Source organism: Geotrypetes seraphini, chromosome 8 (genome assembly GCF_902459505.1).
Source record: "Geotrypetes seraphini chromosome 8, aGeoSer1.1, whole genome shotgun sequence".
In the NCBI taxonomy this organism is placed as follows: Eukaryota; Metazoa; Chordata; class Amphibia; order Gymnophiona; family Dermophiidae; genus Geotrypetes; species Geotrypetes seraphini.
In genome coordinates this window covers 26,933,711-26,951,055 of record NC_047091.1, presented here as the reverse complement: position 1 = coordinate 26,951,055, position 17,345 = coordinate 26,933,711, and the positions used below count along the sequence as shown (strand labels likewise).

General features: G+C 41.9%; 1 protein-coding gene across 16 annotated transcripts in view; it reads right to left on the bottom strand.

Moving 5' to 3' along the window:
• The window catches only part of MACF1 (microtubule actin crosslinking factor 1), a 423,081-nt gene that overhangs the window by 44,062 nt on the left and 361,674 nt on the right, over positions 1 to 17,345 (bottom strand). For all 16 annotated transcript variants that reach the window (XM_033953642.1, XM_033953648.1, XM_033953649.1 and 13 more), the window contains 8 exons: positions 16,381 to 16,536; positions 14,163 to 14,369; positions 13,966 to 14,085; positions 13,197 to 13,366; positions 12,912 to 13,071; positions 6,841 to 7,035; positions 5,946 to 6,074; positions 5,568 to 5,711 (listed from right to left, as the gene is read on the bottom strand). In XM_033953642.1, coding sequence (XP_033809533.1) covers positions 5,568 to 5,711; positions 5,946 to 6,074; positions 6,841 to 7,035; positions 12,912 to 13,071; positions 13,197 to 13,366; positions 13,966 to 14,085; positions 14,163 to 14,369; positions 16,381 to 16,536 — 1,281 coding nt within the window. The remainder of the gene's footprint in view (positions 1 to 5,567; positions 5,712 to 5,945; positions 6,075 to 6,840; positions 7,036 to 12,911; positions 13,072 to 13,196; positions 13,367 to 13,965; positions 14,086 to 14,162; positions 14,370 to 16,380; positions 16,537 to 17,345) is intronic.

The window sequence follows — 17,345 nt, the reverse complement described above, 5'->3', positions numbered from 1 at the left end:
TTCTTTGTTTAGTTGTAACTATAACCATTTCCTCTGAAAAACATGTTCAAAATGTTTACTAGCTTGAGTTAAAAAAAATATCTTCTTTTGTAGCCAGTGAAGTCTGTTACCTCTTAATGTCTTGTTTCATTTATTTCTCCTTCAAAGAAAATATGGTTTAGAAACATAGAAACCGTTATTTGTAAATGCCTTTTCTAGACAATGATTCTTTATGATTGCTGCTTGTTAAAGAATTTTCCTATGATTCTTTGTATAAGCCTTTCTGGCTTTCATTTTTATAGTTGATTTTCTGAGGATTATTTGTTCATGTCTGTCTGATCTTATTTGTTTTATAGCATTATGTATGTAAAATTATATAAACCGTTTAGGTTTAAACGGTACAGAAATTTTTTAAATAAATGAAGGCAGATAAAGGCCAAATGGCTCATCCGCAGCATCCACTATCTCTTCCTCTCCCTATAGGCTAAAGCTCTAAACATTTGCATTGTGAGGTCATAGAGCTTTATGGTTATAGAAACATGATGGCAGATAAAGGCAAAATGTCCCATAAAGTCTTCAGCATCCACCATCTCCTTCTCTCCCTTAGAGATCTCACGGGCCTGTCCCACACTTTCTCTAAAAGATTCTTGGATATATTGTACATGAGTAAAGTCAGCACTCTTATTGAAGCAGCTACTTAAAAACAGCATTTGTGGAAATGAAATGTCTTGGACTGGAGAGATGCCTTATCTATAATAATACCAATATAATACATAGGATTAGTAATCACAATACCCCTCCCCCCAGGCAACTTCCATCATCCCTTTCCCTTGACTATACTTAAAAGTAATAAACTTATACTTTAATGTATTACAAATCAAATATTCCCTCAATAATTACCTATATATATATATATATATATATATATATATATATATAATGAAATCCTACTTATTTATATCAAAAAAGTATTTCATAAAGCCCATTTTATTTCTTTTCCAATTAAATCAATTTTATAAGATTATATCTGACCATTCCCATAAATCCTTTTACTACCTTTTACAATGAAAGAAATAAAACTTTTATTAATTTTAACAGGGGTTGCCATTCAGCAGATTACAGGAAATTGGAAAGATTATACTAAATTAAATTATACTTTTTGGTGGAATTCAGTGTGCCATATTTATAAGATGGAAAGGGTATTTGCTCTGCAACAAGGTAATTATAATAAGTTCAAAAGATTTGGGGGCCATTGGCGATTTATTCTAGTGATCAGACATCTTAAACACCAAAGTATTGAATAAGATAAGGGGGTGGGAATCTGAAGGATAATAATTGATAATTGTTATTTATTGGTATATGGGCGGGAGGGGTGGGCTTCTTATAATTATTTATTTGGAGTAATATAAATTGGTATCTGGGAGGGAGGGAGGGATGGGTTTCTTATATAATTATTTATTTGGAGTAAAACAAATAAGAATGTCAAGTGATGAATTAAGGTATTTCTGAATGAATGTTGTACACTTATTGTAATTTTTGAAAATGAATAAAGATTTATAAAAAAAAAAAAGAAAGAAATAAAACATTATAACTCTTGTTATCAAGATAATATTCTTAATCAATGCTTGAATTTCCAGTTAAAAACTATTTCATGTTTTATATAACTTTCAATTAATAACATTAACATTTAAGCAATTCACTTTTTTTTCATATATTAAAATCCTTCTCAATATAGAACATAAGAAGTTGCCTCCGCTGAGGCAGACCAGAGGTCCATCTCGCCCAGCGGTCCGCTCCCGCGGTGGCCCATCAGGCCCATTTCCTGAGCAATGGTCCCAGACTATCCCTATAACCTACCGCTACTCTTATCTGTACCCCTCAATTCCTTTATCCTCTAGGAACCTATCCAAACCTTCTTTGAAGCCTTGTAACGTGCTCCGGCCTATCACAGCCTCCGGAAGCGCGTTCCATGTGTCCACCACCCTCTGGGTGAAAAAGAACTTTCTGGCATTTGTTTTAAACCTGTCTCCTTTTAATTTTTCCGAGTGCCCCCTTGTACTTGTGGTTCCCCATAATCTGAAAAATCTGTCCCTGTCTACTTTTTCTATACCCTTCAGGATCTTGAAGGTTTCTATCATGTCTCCTCTAAGTCTCCGCTTTTCCAGGGAGAACAGCCCCAGCTTTTTCAGTCTGTCAGTATATGAGAGGTTTTCCATACCTCTTATCAGTTTAGTTGCTCTTCTCTGGACTCCCTCAAGTACCGCCATGTCCTTTTTGAGGTACGGCGACCAATACTGGACACAGTTCTCCAGATGCGGTCGCACCATCGCACGATACAGTGGCAGGATGACCTCCTTTGTCCTGGTCGTGATACCCTTCTTAATGATACCCAACATCTTGTTTGCTTTTCTTGAGGCTGTGGCGCACTGTGCCGACGCCTTCAAAGACGTGTCCACCATCACTCCCAGGTCTCTTTCAAGGTTACTTACCCCTAGCAGTGATCCTCCCATTTTGTAGCTGAACATCGGGTTCTTTTTCCCTACATGCATGACCTTGCATTTCCCTACGTTAAAGTTCATTTGCCATTTTTTGGCCCATTCTTCTAGCGTCGTTAGGTCCCTTTGCAGATCTTCGCAGTCTTCCATGGTTTCAACCCTGCGGTAGAGTTTGGTGTCATCCGCAAATTTAATAACTTCGCAATCTGTTCCCGCCTCCAGGTCATTAATAAATATATTAAACAGGAGCGGTCCCAGCACCGACCCCTGCGGAACTCCGCTCGTGACCCCATGCCAGTCTGAGTAATGGCCCTTCACTCCAACCCTCTGTTTTCTGTCTGCCAGCCAGTTTTTGATCCATCGGTGGACCTCCCCTTGCACCCCGTGTCTCCACAGCTTTTTAAGCAGTCTTTCGTGCGGTACCTTGTCAAAGGCTTTTTGAAAGTCAAGGTAAATGATGTCAATGGATTCCCCTTTATCCACCTGTCTGTTTACCCCCTCAAAGAAGTACAATAAGTTTGTGAGGCATGACCTACCCTTGCAGAAGCCGTGCTGGCTCGACTTTAGCTGTCCATTGTTTTCTATGTGTTCACAGATACTGTCCTTAATCAATGCTTCCATCATTTTTCCCGGGACCGAGGTCAAGCTCACCGGCCTGTAGTTCCCCGGGTCCCCCCTTGAACCCTTCTTGAAGATGGGTGTGACATTTGCAATTTTCCAATCCTCCGGGATCTCTCCAGTTTTTAAGGATAGGTTACATATTTGGCGAAGTGGCTCTGCTATTACGTTCCTTAGTTCCTTGAGTACCCTTGGTTAGTCTTATATATAACCTTTGAAATCAAAGAGAAGAATCACCTTCTCCATTAAAGAATTCATATCTCCAAAATATAGAAGATGAACTTCTTTTTTTTCCCCCCTCTAATATCCTATAGATGAGAATTTTATTAATCTTCTCCACAAAATTCATTCAACTAAACTCAACTTCTTAATTAAGTCATGTTATCTTATCCATCCTGTATATCTTTTTATGTTTTACCATGACCAGTCCAAAATGCAGAAACCTTGTCTCCTTATTTCCATTAGACTATTACATTGACAACTTCAAGATAAGTTCAATATCCTAATGTATCCTTGAATAACGGGCACATTTTGTACATGGGATGTAAACTCCAACACTTCTTTCCCATCATCTTGAAATCCTTTTTTTTATTTTTTATAATTTTTATTTATTAAATTTTCATTCTTACAATAAATGAATAGCATAATACATATTTTATAATAATTATAGTTGTATGTACAATATCATATTATATATATTGATTCCCTTTCCCCTGTTATTTGTTTTTTCATTTTTTCTCATATTAATTTCTATGTTTCCCACCCTAACCCTATATTATTATTATCAATGTGTTAAGATATCTGATCTTTAGAATATTTAGTCAATGGATCCCATATTTTCTTAAAATTTTTTATATTTCCTTGTTGTAATGCCAATATTTTCTCCATTTTGTAAATGTGACACACCGAGTTCCACCAGAATGTATAATTTAGCTTGGTATAATCCTTCCAATTTTGTGTGATTTGCTACATGGCAACTCCTGTCAATATTAAAAGCAATTTGTTATTATTTGCTGATATTGGACTTTGTGTTCTCATCTTGAAATCCAATATAATCTGCATCTCTTCTACACCTCTTCTCTTGTTTCTTTATCATTAAGCCTTACGTCTGATGCATTTAAGATATTCATTCCCTCATAACAGTGATATTTTCAGAAAATGGATATCTCTTCAATAAAGAACATTCCAAAAGAGTCTGCTATTTAAGTCTCTCTCATTGGGTTTTTTCCCTTCTTGTCATATCATATTATTAAATATTATCATATTCATATAGTTCCTTTTCCAACCAAATATGGGATATTATTCTTTTCCCTTTTTTAAAAATCATCTTCTTCTGTAAATTACTTTATTCAAAAAACCTCATAAATAATACAAAGTCCATGTTGTTAAAATTAAATCCTTTTATATAGACATTGGCTCAGAATTTAGCAAAAAGTCCTTTAACTTCCGGATCTTCAAAATATACGGACTTGTCTCCATTTGTTATTCTCATTTTTGCAGGGTAATACAAGCCATATTTGAACCCCCTTTCTTTCATTTGAGGTCTTAACATGAGGAACTGTTTCCTTGTATTTGCCATGTTTTTAGCGAAACAAACAACAACTTGGATCCCTTACAATTTAAATTTTTATCAGCTTTAGCCAAGTTTAAAATATCTAATGCCTGCTGGAATCTTAGTAACTTGAAGATCAAAGGCCTTGGTCTCATTTGACTTGTTGACTGTTTTAATGGAATCCTGTGTGCTCGTTCTATCTCTAGGGGATGTTTTGAATATAACTGCAATAATTTAGGCAGAAGATTTTCTAGAAACTGGATAGCATTTCCCCCTTCCAAACCTTCAGCTAATCCAATAATTTTTACATTCTTTCTTCTACCTCTATTTTTGTAATCTTCAAGTTGTTTCTTTAATTCCTTAACAGTTAGACTGTCATTTTTACATCTCCTCTCAGAGAGTTCCATCCGCTCCATCTTGTTTTCTAAGGTCATCATTCGCTTGTTAGCTATTTCCATCTGCCGGTTTAGATTCAACACTTCTTCTTTCACTTCTTGTTTGCATTATCTTGAAGCATCTGTTTTATACACCGCAATTATTCCATTATTTCATTTTTGTCTAGTACTTCCGTTACATCTCCCGGAAGAGGAACCTTCGACGGCGTCGTCTGATCCTGTTTTTGACGCTTTGCCGTCCCTCCTGTCGCAAAAGCCACTTCACTTTTAGATTGCCGTGTACTAGCCATGCTACCGCACTTGTATCTGACACTTCGGGGAAGAAAAAAAGCCAAGGTAACCTTTCAAAGTTTCGATCCGTTGCCCGGGTTAGAGGAGCGTCGCGATCACACCTCCATCTTGTGTGCGCGCCGAGCCATGCCCCCTAATCATAATCAAGTACTCTAGATAAGGACAGTTATTTTAAAAATTCCTGATTTTTGTATCCATGCATTTAATATAAAATGGGATACGATGACACCAACTCACCTCCTCAAACCGGGCTCGGATAATAGTAATCCAGTGTTTGATGGATGTCACAGAGTCTGGGTGAGACACAGCCAGAATGCTTTCTCCCATCTCAATTGCTGTATTCACATCTGCTCTCTTGTCCTCAACATTCTTCATGAAATCCTGCCAAATGAAAGCAGACACTGTCACTCCAAGCTCCAAAACACCTTTGAATTTGTCTTTGTTCTGGACAGGTGGACAATAAAGGCAAAGAAAAGAACGTGGCATTCAAGGCAGTCTGCTTTTAGTTAAAGAATGAGCCCTTATCTGAGAATGATCTCCAGCATGACAAACCTTTGAAGCTTGGGCTTCTTCCTTCTGAAAGAATTACATCATTCTCTGCTAGCCATCCATTACCTTATGCGTATCAATGAGTGACTGCAATGCAGTGGCATCCTCAGGCAAGGCACCTCGAAATCGTAGAGTCTGCTCTGCTTCAGAGAGCCACTCCAACAGTGCGTGGACTGCGCTTCGGAATTCTTCCGCCTGAAATGAAAGCAAAACACACCATCATCTAGATGAAGACAGGACCTATGTTCACTCTAAGCTGTGCACATGAGCAAGCACTCACACATTCCAGGAGTGTCGCTCACAAAAATACTTGCAAATCTGGAAAATTGGTGGTTTTTAGAACTTATTGCTCAAATGAGAAAACTTTTGCCTGCACCCGGCCAATCCTTAGAGGGAGCAATGACTGGGACCTGAAAAACTGCTAACCCTTCTGTCCAACATCATGTCAAATAAAACACTGAATCTAGAGCATGGAGCCTTTCAAGAGCAGGGGGCTAATTAACACTGGAATTGTGACCTGTAAGCCATTTGAATCAAGAAGCAGTCAGACAAAGTCCACTGAGGTCATACCAGTCAATACCAAATGAAAATGTAAAGCTACATCCAAATACCCAAACACAATTTAATTGTATTTTCTAACTAAATTGTGCTAAATCCTTGACGTTTTGCCTTGGCACCACATCTGCATGTACTATTCCAGGCTATAGATACTCCAGACAGCATCATTTTAGCCCTCCCGAAACTCAATGACATATAAACTTCAAGCACCCCCAGAACCTGCCCCAGTACTGCTTGCTTTAACTTAGGCCAATATCACTGGTCTTTATTCTTCCTCAGGTCTGGGTGGAATTCTAAATCCACTTTGAATGCAGCTTCCAGGCTCCCAACCTACAACTCTTCTTGCTGGGCAGCATTCAGCCCTCTACCTTGGTTTACACAGACAGTAATTAAGCTTCCTCACCTTCTTCAAGGCCTGCTCTAAGCGCGTTTGTTTTGATACCGAGAGCTTGCACACTGTGTCCCAGCGAGTGCTCAGCTCCTGCAGCTGGACTTTCACCCATGTGGTATCATCCCGGCTGTTCTCAATAAGCTCACGGGCAGAGCGTTTCAGTGCCTGTACACTGCTAGTACGCTTTCCCAACTCCTTCTGGAAGACCTGACAACAAGAAAATAGAGGAATTACTTTCTAGCAGTGGAAAGAGAAACAGCTGAGTTGAATTAAACAGTCAATACTATTATGTAAAAACTAGGAGGGATCAAGAACATACCGGTAGCCAAAGACAGCCACAAGGACAGGTGAAGGGCACAGTATTTAAAACACAGGAATAATACAGGAGAAAAAACAAGTGACAGGATTATTACAATCGCAAGAGTCCCATCAGTAAAACTGCTGGACAAAGTAAAGGTTATTTCAAAATAATCTGAGGAAATCCAATAGACTGAAATAAACAACAAAGCGCCATAAAGCGCAATTTTGGTGAATTCAAACAACTCTGGACTGGACACAGCCAAAGACTGCTGTAAAATCCTGGTGTGATAAATACTAATTATCCTGGCCAAATTGCAATAATACAGCTGAACAGAACATGGACCTTTCTTGCCAGGCCTATTTATTTAAAAAATTTATATACCGCCTTTAAACAAAGCGGTTTCTTTAAAAATAAACATGGAGAAATTAGGTTCTTACCTACTAATTTGCTTTCTTTTAGCCTCTCCAGACCAGCATAGGTTAATCTTACAAGCAGGACGTACCAAAGCAGTCTCCATCATGGGAGGAACCCCTGAAGGGCCAACACCAGAACATGCTCACCGACCACTGCGTCCCGATGTGCCTGAACGTCCACACGGTAGTGTCTGACAAAGGAATGTAAAGAAGACCAGACCACCACCTTACAAATATCCACTGAAGGCACCAGCAAAGACTCAGCCCAAGAAGCTGCCTGGCCCCGAGTGGAATAAGCCTTGAGAAAATTCTGGAAAAGTCTATTTTCTTTTTAAAAAGATAAGCGGCAGTAATAATCTACTTGATCCAGCGTGCAATGGTAGCCTTGGAAGCGCCATCCCCCCTACGAGGACCCGCTAGAAGGACAAAAAGATGATCTAATTTCCTGATCTCCTGAGTCCTCTGCAAGTGGACACAAAGGACCCGACCAACATCCAATTTGTGCAACTGTTTCTGCTCAGAAGAACCTGTCCGACTACCCAGGACCGGGAGGACCAGACTGATTGACACGAAAAGGAGAGACTACCTTTGGCAGAAAGGAAGGAACAGGACTCAACACGACCCTCTCCCTAGAAAACTTGCGGAAGGAAGACCTACAAGAGAGCCTGCAGTTCCAAAACACGTCTAGCAGAAGTAATAGCCACCAAGAAGACTGCCTTAAGAGTAAAGTCCTTCAACGAGCAGACACCCAAAGGCTCAAATGGGGAATGCACCAGCTCGTACAGAACCAGATTCAAATCCCAAGAGGGAACAGACGGTTGCACGGGAAGACTAAGCAACTTGACCGCCCGCAACAAGTGAACGACATCAGGAATGACAGTCAGACGCTGATCCCGTAATAACCCATGAAAGGCTGACAGGGTCGCAAGTTTAACCCGGAGAGAAGACCAAGCCAGACCCCTGTCCAGGGGACTGGAGAGTCATGGGATCGAGAGTCCATTCGTGGGGTTGGAGAATTCTGCTGAGATTGTCTGCTAAGGAATTCTGTTCCCCTTGAATGTAGACAGCTTTCAGGAATAAGTGGCGAGCTGTCGCCCAAGACCAAATCTTTTGGGCCTCCTGACACAACAGGCGAGAGCCCGTCTCACCCTGTTTGTTGATGTAGTACATTGCAACTTGATTGTCTGTGCAAAGTAGTAGGACTTGAGGAAAGAGGAGATGTTGGAAAGCCTTGAGGGCGTAAAACATCGCTCAGAGTTCCAGGAAATTGATGTGGTGTTTCTTTTCCTGGGCAGTCCAAAGACCCTGAGTTTGGAATTCGGTCAAGTGAGCTCCCCAGGCATAGGGGGACGCATCTGTGGTGATAACCAAATGATGAGGAGGTAGATGGAACAGAAGATCTCTGGAGAGATTTGAAGATTTCAACCACCAGTGTAGAGACTGTCGAAGAGACGATGTCACAGATATGTGTTGTAAGCAAGGATCTGTCGCTTGGGACCACTGGGTAGCTAGAGTCCATTGAGGAGTGCGCAGGTGAAGACGTGCGAAGGGGGTGACATGCACCGTCGATGCCATATGCCCTAAGAGCACCATCATTTGTTTTGCAGAGATGGAAATCTGTTGAAACACCTGCAAACAGAGATGAAGGATGGTCTGAAGGTGGATGGAAGAAACGCTCTCATGAGAACAGTGTCCAGTATTGCGCCAATGAATTGAAGTCGCTGGGTGGGAATGAGACTTGGGAAAATTGATCTCGAAGCCCAGAAGTTGAAGAAATCTTATTGTCTGGTTGGTGGCAAGAAGTACTGCCTGAGGGGAAGGAGCCTTGATCAGCCAGTCGTCCAGGTAGGGGAAGACTTGAAAATTGTGAGAGCGGAGATAGGCGGCTACCACAATGAGACACTTGGTGAATACCCTGGGAGAGGAGGCCAGACCAAAGGGTAACACCTTGTACTGGTAATGAGCATGATTGATTAGAAAGCGCAGATACTGTCTGGACGTCAGATGGACAGGGATATGTGTGTAGGCCTCTTTGAGATCTGGAGAGCATAGCCAGTCGCCCTGAGTGAGAAGAGGGTAGAGTGTGGCAAGAGAGAGCATTTTGAACTTCTCCTTGATCAAACATTTGTTGAGATCTCTAAGACCCAATATGGGTCTGAGGTCTCCGGTCTTTTTGGGAACTAGAAAGTACCGGGAGTAAAATTCCTGACCTCGCTGATCTGGAGGAACTTCTTCGATGGCATTGAATAGAAGGAGGGATTGAACTTCTTGACCGAGAAGGAGGGACTGAGACCTGTTGGAAGCAGACTCTTTTGGAGGACCTAATGGAGGAAGAGCCTGAAAGTTGAGGGAGTAGCCATGGGTGATGATGGAGAGCACCCACTGATCCATTGTGATTACCTCCCAACGGCTCAGAAAAAACTGGAGATGTCCCCCGATAAGTTGTGGCAGAGGAGACGTGGGGGGAAGACTGGCTATAACCTGGAGAATGGAGTCAAAAGGGCTGAGTGGGTTTAGGCTGAGCAACAGGTTTTATTGGAGGTTGCTGTTGTTGGCGAGCCTGCTGGTGCTGTTGCTGCCGCTGTCTCCGAGGCTGGGGAGGATGAGGCTGAATCGGCCGAGCTGAGAAACGACGCTGGTAAGACGTCTGTTGTCAAAAAGGACGAGCAGGTGGAGGTTTCTTTTGGTTTTCAATAAAGTATCCCACCTAGTCTCGTGAGCAGAAAGCTTCTGGGGGGTGGTATCCAGAGATTCCCCAAACAGCTTGTCACCCAGGCAGGGAGCGTTGGCAAGGCGGTCCTGGTGGTTGACATCAAGCTCTGAGACGCGAAGCCATGCCAAACGTCTCATAGCAACAGACATTGCTGTAGCTCGGGATGTGAGTTCAAACGTGTCGTAGATGGAACGGACCATGAACTTCCGGAGCTGGAACAGACTGGCAGTACATTGTTGGAAAGCAGGGAGCTTGCGTTCTGGGAGATATTTTTGAAAAGTAGCCATCTGCTGGATAAGATGTTTCAGGTAAAAAGAAAAATGGAATGCGTAGTTACCTGAGCGATTGGCCAACATAGCATTCTGATAAAGACGTTTACCGAATTTATCCATGGCCTTACCTTCTCTGCCAGGAGGGACAGAAGCATACACACTAGAGCCCGCAGTTTTCTTCAGGGTCGACTCCACAAGTAAGGACTCATGTGGTAGCTGAGGCTTGTCAAACCCTGGAATGGGAATAACCTTATAAAGTGACTCCAGCTTTCTTGGAGCTCCTGGAATAGTTAGAGGAGTCTCAAGATTTTTATAAAAAGTTTCCCTTAAGATATCATGGAGAGGTAATTTCAAAAATTCTTTTGGAGGTTGGTCAAAGTCCAAAGCATCAAGGAATGCTTTAGACTTTTTAGAATCAGACTCTAATGGAATTGAAAGGGTGTTTGACATCTCCTTAAGAAATTTTGTGAATGAAGTTTGCTCTGGCTTACCACTAGGCTCCTGCACAGATGAATCAGCCTCATCCGATGAAAAGTCATCATCAGTACTGAGGGGGTCCTCGGAATCATCCCATAAATCAGAATCATGTACTGATGGTAGACGTCCTTGGGAGAGAGGAGTAGAGGATGCTGTATGTCGGGTCTTGCGTACCGATTTACCAGAACGCATCGACACCGTACCTGGTGAATGTAAAGCGGTACGGGTGTTGGGGTCAGAAAGCGGTACCGGTTCAGAGACTGAGTGAACCGCCCGACGCAGAGACTTTGGTTCTGCTGATAAAATAGGCATGGACACCGAAGAGGCAGATTGTAGCGATGCCGATAACGTCGATGCCGACAAAATAGGCTGGTCGACGATCGGCAATGGAGGCTCAGCGGGTACCGACACTGGAAGGTTCGGAGTCAGAAGAGCCGGGAGAAGTTGTTGTAACTGCTCCTTAAGCTGGACCTGGAGAATGGACGCTATACGCTCATCCAGGGATGGTCCCGATGGCACCGGTATCGCTTTTTTCTTTCTCGGTACCTGCGGTGCAGCTCGACGCTCGGGCAAAGTCGATGCCGATGAAGAGGCAGTAACTTCTATAGGAGCGGAGCGCTTATGGGGCCAACGCGCAGTCTGCAGGACTTGGCTCACTGTGTGTTCGACTGGCGGGCCGAGGACAGTAGGAGATGGCTTCTTAGCCGGCTTACCTGTGGGGTGCGACACCGAAGAAACATCTTGCAGTGTCGAAAGTGCCGGGGTCGATTTGGAGGGCGTCGCCGATGCCTGGGTCGATGCCGGTGGAACTTCCATAGTGGTACTGAAAAGAAGCTGTTGTTGAATTTGGTGATTTTTCAAAGTTCTTTTTTGAAGAGAAGCACAACGGGTGCACGTCGCAGCCCTATGGTCCGGACCCAAGCACTGGAGACACCACTTGTGCGGGTCGGATAAAGATATAGGGCGTGCACACCGCTGACACTTCTTAAAGCCCGGTGAAGGGGGCATGAAGGGAAAAACGGCAGTAGCAAAATCGAAGTCCAAGGCTTCGATGATGCCAACAGGCCGACCGAAAAAAGTCGAAAAAAAGTTGGAATTTTTTTTTTTTTTAAAGTAACAAGAAATAAGAAAAGAAAAAGAACGTGAAGAAATTCACGAGAATATACGCGAGCGGGAAGGCGAAAAAAGAATTTTCCAACAAGAAGGGACAAAAATTCCTTAAAAAATTCCAACAGCCCTACCAAGGAAGATGGGTACAGCTCACCACACCTGCTGGAGACTGAGGTACTTAGGGAGGGGTCACATGATATGTACTGTTTCAAAGTTTTGTCTCAGTCTCCGCCTGCTTGTCATGATGAGATATCTACCCACTTGTAAGATTAACCTATGCTGGTCTGGAGAGTTACTAAAGAAACATAATTGCAGAGTACAAGCACAATTACATTTCTAAAATTAAAACTAAATTACAATATCATAAAATACATTTTCTTAAAAAAACAACAACAAAAATAGGCGTCCACAAATAGCTTGGTTTTCAACAGTTTTTTGAAACTAAAACACGCAGTGTTTAATCTCAGATGTCCTGACAGTTTGTTCCAAAGTGACATTCCAGCTACTGAAAACAACTTAGATTTTGTGGCAACATCTCTCACACTTTCTTCAGCAGTTGTCAATAGTCTCTTGGCACCGTCAGAACGCAATGCTCTGTTTGGTCTATAGACCTTCCAAAGGGATTGAAACTAGAAAGGGCCGACTGGTACAAAATCTGGTCTACCAATGCTAACACTTTATCCTGGTTCTCTTTAAGCACGTGACGGGAACTCCCAGGCCTGCCCCAGGAAAAATACTAGAAGGTGACACTCTCTAAAGTCATAAAGACGTCCACATTCCTCCTGATCTGCTCCTACCTTATGAATGTCCATCAGGTTCATGACTAAGTCCAGGTCACCATGAACAGGTTGTTCTTCAGCCAGCTGTGGCTCCACCTTGTACAGCCAGTCAACCAAGGCCTGCAGCGCATCCATAAACTGGCCAGAGAAGAGAAGCGCCTCCTCTAACTTGTGCTGCCTAGAAAAAGCCACAATTTCTGTTTACTAGAACTTTCTAACAAGAAAATGACAAGTCAGTCTTAAGAGGAACACATGCCCACTTTTGGTTCATACAGACAAAAGGAATGACACAGTTTGTTTCACCTTTCAACAGATTTGCCACACACAGTGTCCCACTTGTCCCTCACTTCTCCAAGCAGGTTATCCAGTTTTTGAGAGTCATCTGCCAGCAAAGCCTTTTCTTTCAGAGAGCGGCCAGTGCGGACTGTAGTATCATATACAGGCTGCCTGCTTCCCAAAGTTTTCTGAAATTCCTGTAGTTTACAAGGAAGGAGGAAGAGTCAAACCTAAAGAACTTTGTGATGAGAAGCATTTATATAACTTTTAGGTTATGTGACTTTCTCTTTCCAGGAAAGGCTGAACCCAAACCTTAATAGATTCCCATTCCAATGGCGAGAACAATTAGAAGGTTGCAAAGGTAGGAAATCATGACCTTCTGAACAACAGAAACAAAAGCAGACATGTGCACAGGGTCCTCTCAAATTTCTCCTCAAGTAAGCTTATGCCTCTTTTTCCCTCAGCTAAAATCTGGTGTATACTTCTAGGCAGCCGAAAAGCCATTTAGGTAGATTCAAGCAATGCAGCCTCTATTACCAGGTAGATTCTAAACAAGTCTATCAGAATACTCAGTCATATTATGAATTCAACTTAGTTTAGGATGTATTTGCTCTGCATAAACAAGGCATGATCTGCAGAATTTTTTTGTTTTAAATATGCAATGGTCTCCTCCCAGCAGCTGGAGATTAAATCAGGCAGACTGGAATTCTTTCCAAGCACTTCTTGTACAGTACTTTAGATAGGATTACTTTAAAGGTTGACCAATTAGTTTAAGGAAGAAAGGCTAAGTGTCTACCTTGTGCTTGCTGAGCTGCCGCTTGATTTTATCAGGATCATTTGAAATGTCCAACTCGGAATCCAGATGATTCTCTGCATCTTCCAGCCAGTCAATCAGCTTCTTCCAGGCTTCGTGAAACTGAAAGAGACACAGCAGTTGTGGCATGTCTGTGCTGCGGCATTTTTGAATCAAGCCTTCTCTCTCATACTGCTCACCTGTTTGGCTCGTTTCTTGGCATCATCCAGGGCTCTTCCTCGATCCACAGAGCGCTGGACCACCTTCTCCCAGCGGGACTGCATACTGACCAGCAGGTTCTTTATTAAGACCACATCTTGCTTTTGACTGAGGAATTTTAACTGGTTACCCATTTTATCTAGTTCAATGATCTGGTCGCGGTGAGAATTCACTTCATTTACAAAAACCTAAAGACAAAATAAGCATTGTACTGATATTTGCTCAAAATGAGAGAGAGGAATTAGGTGAAGAATTCTGTTGCACTGCCTCCTGTGCTTTTTACAGGGGCACTTGTCTTCTCCAGACCACACTAATAGGCATCAGTGCTGAAACTGGGCCTTAGTCCCACCAATTTTTCTCCTCTAGCTGGAGTAAGGGGATGAGGGAGAAGACATCCTTGAGTAGTAGGCAGGAAAAGGAGGGGTGTAAAGAAGAAGGGCTGCTTATGGAATGTAATACCCCATCCCCCATAAAAATGACAATGGCAGCTCAGTTTAGCCCAAGAGGAAATGTATTCGTTTCTAGTTCCAGTTTTATACTGTGTGGAAGCTTTTATTTTGCTTGGGTAGTTGTAATCTATGGTGAACTATTCTATATTTGGTTAAAGTCTTTCTGTGGTCTGCATGTGTAACCTAGCCCAGGGATCTGCAACCTACATGTCTCTTCCATTTTCTCAAAAGCAGGTGAACTGATGTTTCAGGGCCTGGTGTAATATTTTACAATGAATCTGAATCTTGGGAGAGACAACTAGTAAACCTGCCATATGAGTACCAAGTGATGTATTGTTTGTGGTCTTTTGTCTGGCCATTGTTTTAATGTGTGTTTTCTTATACCTTGCCAGATATCAATGTCCCTGGTACTGAAGAGCGTTTGTGTTACTGAGACCACAGCTTTTTACTATATTCTAACACTTATATTGCTATCAAAGAGCTTCCTTCCGCAGCTTGTATGATTTCATACATACAGGTAACATATCAAGCTATCAAAGTTCTTTTCAATAAAACTAGTGGTGTCCAAAACATCCAGATTTTTCTGGAACCTTCTTCTATGTTGGTACTGCAACCACCTCCTTCACTGTGTCTAGGGAGGGGTCATATGTATTCTGTTTGGCATCTTAACTTATTCTGAAATGTTGGTATCTGATTGGCCCTTCTGCTTTTGGGGGGTTTCTCCTCTACCACTAAATCTGGTTTTTTCTAGCATCAAGCTTCTTCTTAGTTGGGAATGTCTCATGTAATGAAGGATTATGTTCAATGGAAGGTGTTTTGAAACAGAGCCCAGAGCAGGGAAGGCACAAAGGTTGCATTTGTTTTATACAAGGCAACACATGCATCTATAGAACCTCCTCTATGAAAGTTATTAACACTAGACGCACTGACATCTTTTCGGTTTCAGCCCCTCAAATATGGAACTTACTATCTATCTACTTATGAGAGGAATCCTCATTAGAAAGCTTTAAATCGTCACTGAAGAGCTTTCTTTTTCCCCATCCTGATGTTATTACCTTCCATGTTTTCTATCCTATTAAGATATTCTTCCCTCTCTCCTTTTGTTATTGGTTATTTTTTTTGTTCTGTTTTGTACATGTGATTTTATTTATCAATAATATTGTATCCTCTATTTTTTTAACTTGTAAATCGCTTAGAATTATTGATAAGCGTTCAATCAAATTTGAATAAAACTTGAAACTTGATACTAAAGCACTCCAGCTCAAGATTAATTTACAAACTGGGCACTGACATCAAACGTATGAAGGCTGTAGATGGTCAATATTCAGGACCTGTATCTGCCCAGTTACAAATGTGAGCAAAAACAAAAAAGCTGCAGCTAAAAGTCGAAAGACCAAAACAAAGGAAAAAACTGCAGATATGATGTACAAGGTGTAAAACTAATCAATGTAGCATTCAAAGAAGAAATAAAAATATAAAAAATGGTTCTCAGGACCCGTCTAACTTCTGAGTTGGGGCAGTAGGAACTAATATTGACCAGGCAGTGTGACAGAATATCAGCGGCTGGCCAGAGCCTTTCCTGCCACTTAAATACCGACAACCTCAAAACTGTGAAATGTTTCTGAAGAGCCCAAATGCCACTGTGGACTGTGGAGAACCCCACCACAGATCTCTGTGAAATTGTCAGATAGCCTCTCGTCCTCACAGGAAGGATTCAGAATGTGTCTACACTTAATACATCCTGCATTACCTTGTGTTCATCTATCTGGAAAAGCACCGTATCCAGAATAAGGCTGGGGGGTGGCACAACATTCAAGCTCTGCTCTGCCTGGGTCAACCAGTTAATGAACTCCTGCATCGAATTCTGGAACTCTATTGCCAAATTCAAGGCCTCTTCAAGCTTCAACTGAAATTTTAACCAAGGGAAAAAACAAACAGAAAAGACAACTGAGCATGTGCAGATCACTTTCCCCAGATAAAGACATGCAACAAGGAAATGTACAATGACACCACACAGAGAAAGACATGAGGTTGTCCGTTAGAAAGGACAGCTTCAGTTCAAAATTTCATAACAGTGGATAAATTGCTTTAAAAATTGCCCCCTCTGAGGGAAGCTAACTCAAGCGAGGTTACCTACCTGTAAACAAGGTTTGTATTCTGAGTTGATGTTGCTGAACCTGTAGTCACCCTTTACAACCTGTGCATTAGATGGTCAGGTGGCTTTCGGTTTCTTCTTCTTCTTTTTCTGGTGGAGCCAGGGAATTGGAACAAACAGGCTCATCCAGATGTGACTAGATTTCTCAAGGAGTTCACTTCACTTATGACCATCCCTGTGACAGTCTTTTCTTGCATGGAATCTAAATGTGATGAAGGAGCTTGCTGAAGCTCCTTTTGAGTCACTTAAGGATGCATCCCTTCTAGACCTTACGGTCAAGACACATGGCAATTGTTTTTGCAAGGTGTATTTCTGAACAGCAGGCTCTCTCTTGTAGAGAGCACTTTCTCCAGATCATGGAGACAGGGATTTCTCTCCATACAGTTCCTTCCTTTCTTCCGAAAGTGTTTTCAGTGATTTCTATGTCAATCAGGAAGTTTATCTGCCTGCTTTTCATCCCATGGGATCAGAGCAGAAGGATAAGATCTTATGAAGACTGAACATGCAAAGTATCTTACTCCACTACTTGGAAAGGACCAATGACTTCTGTCTTTCTGACT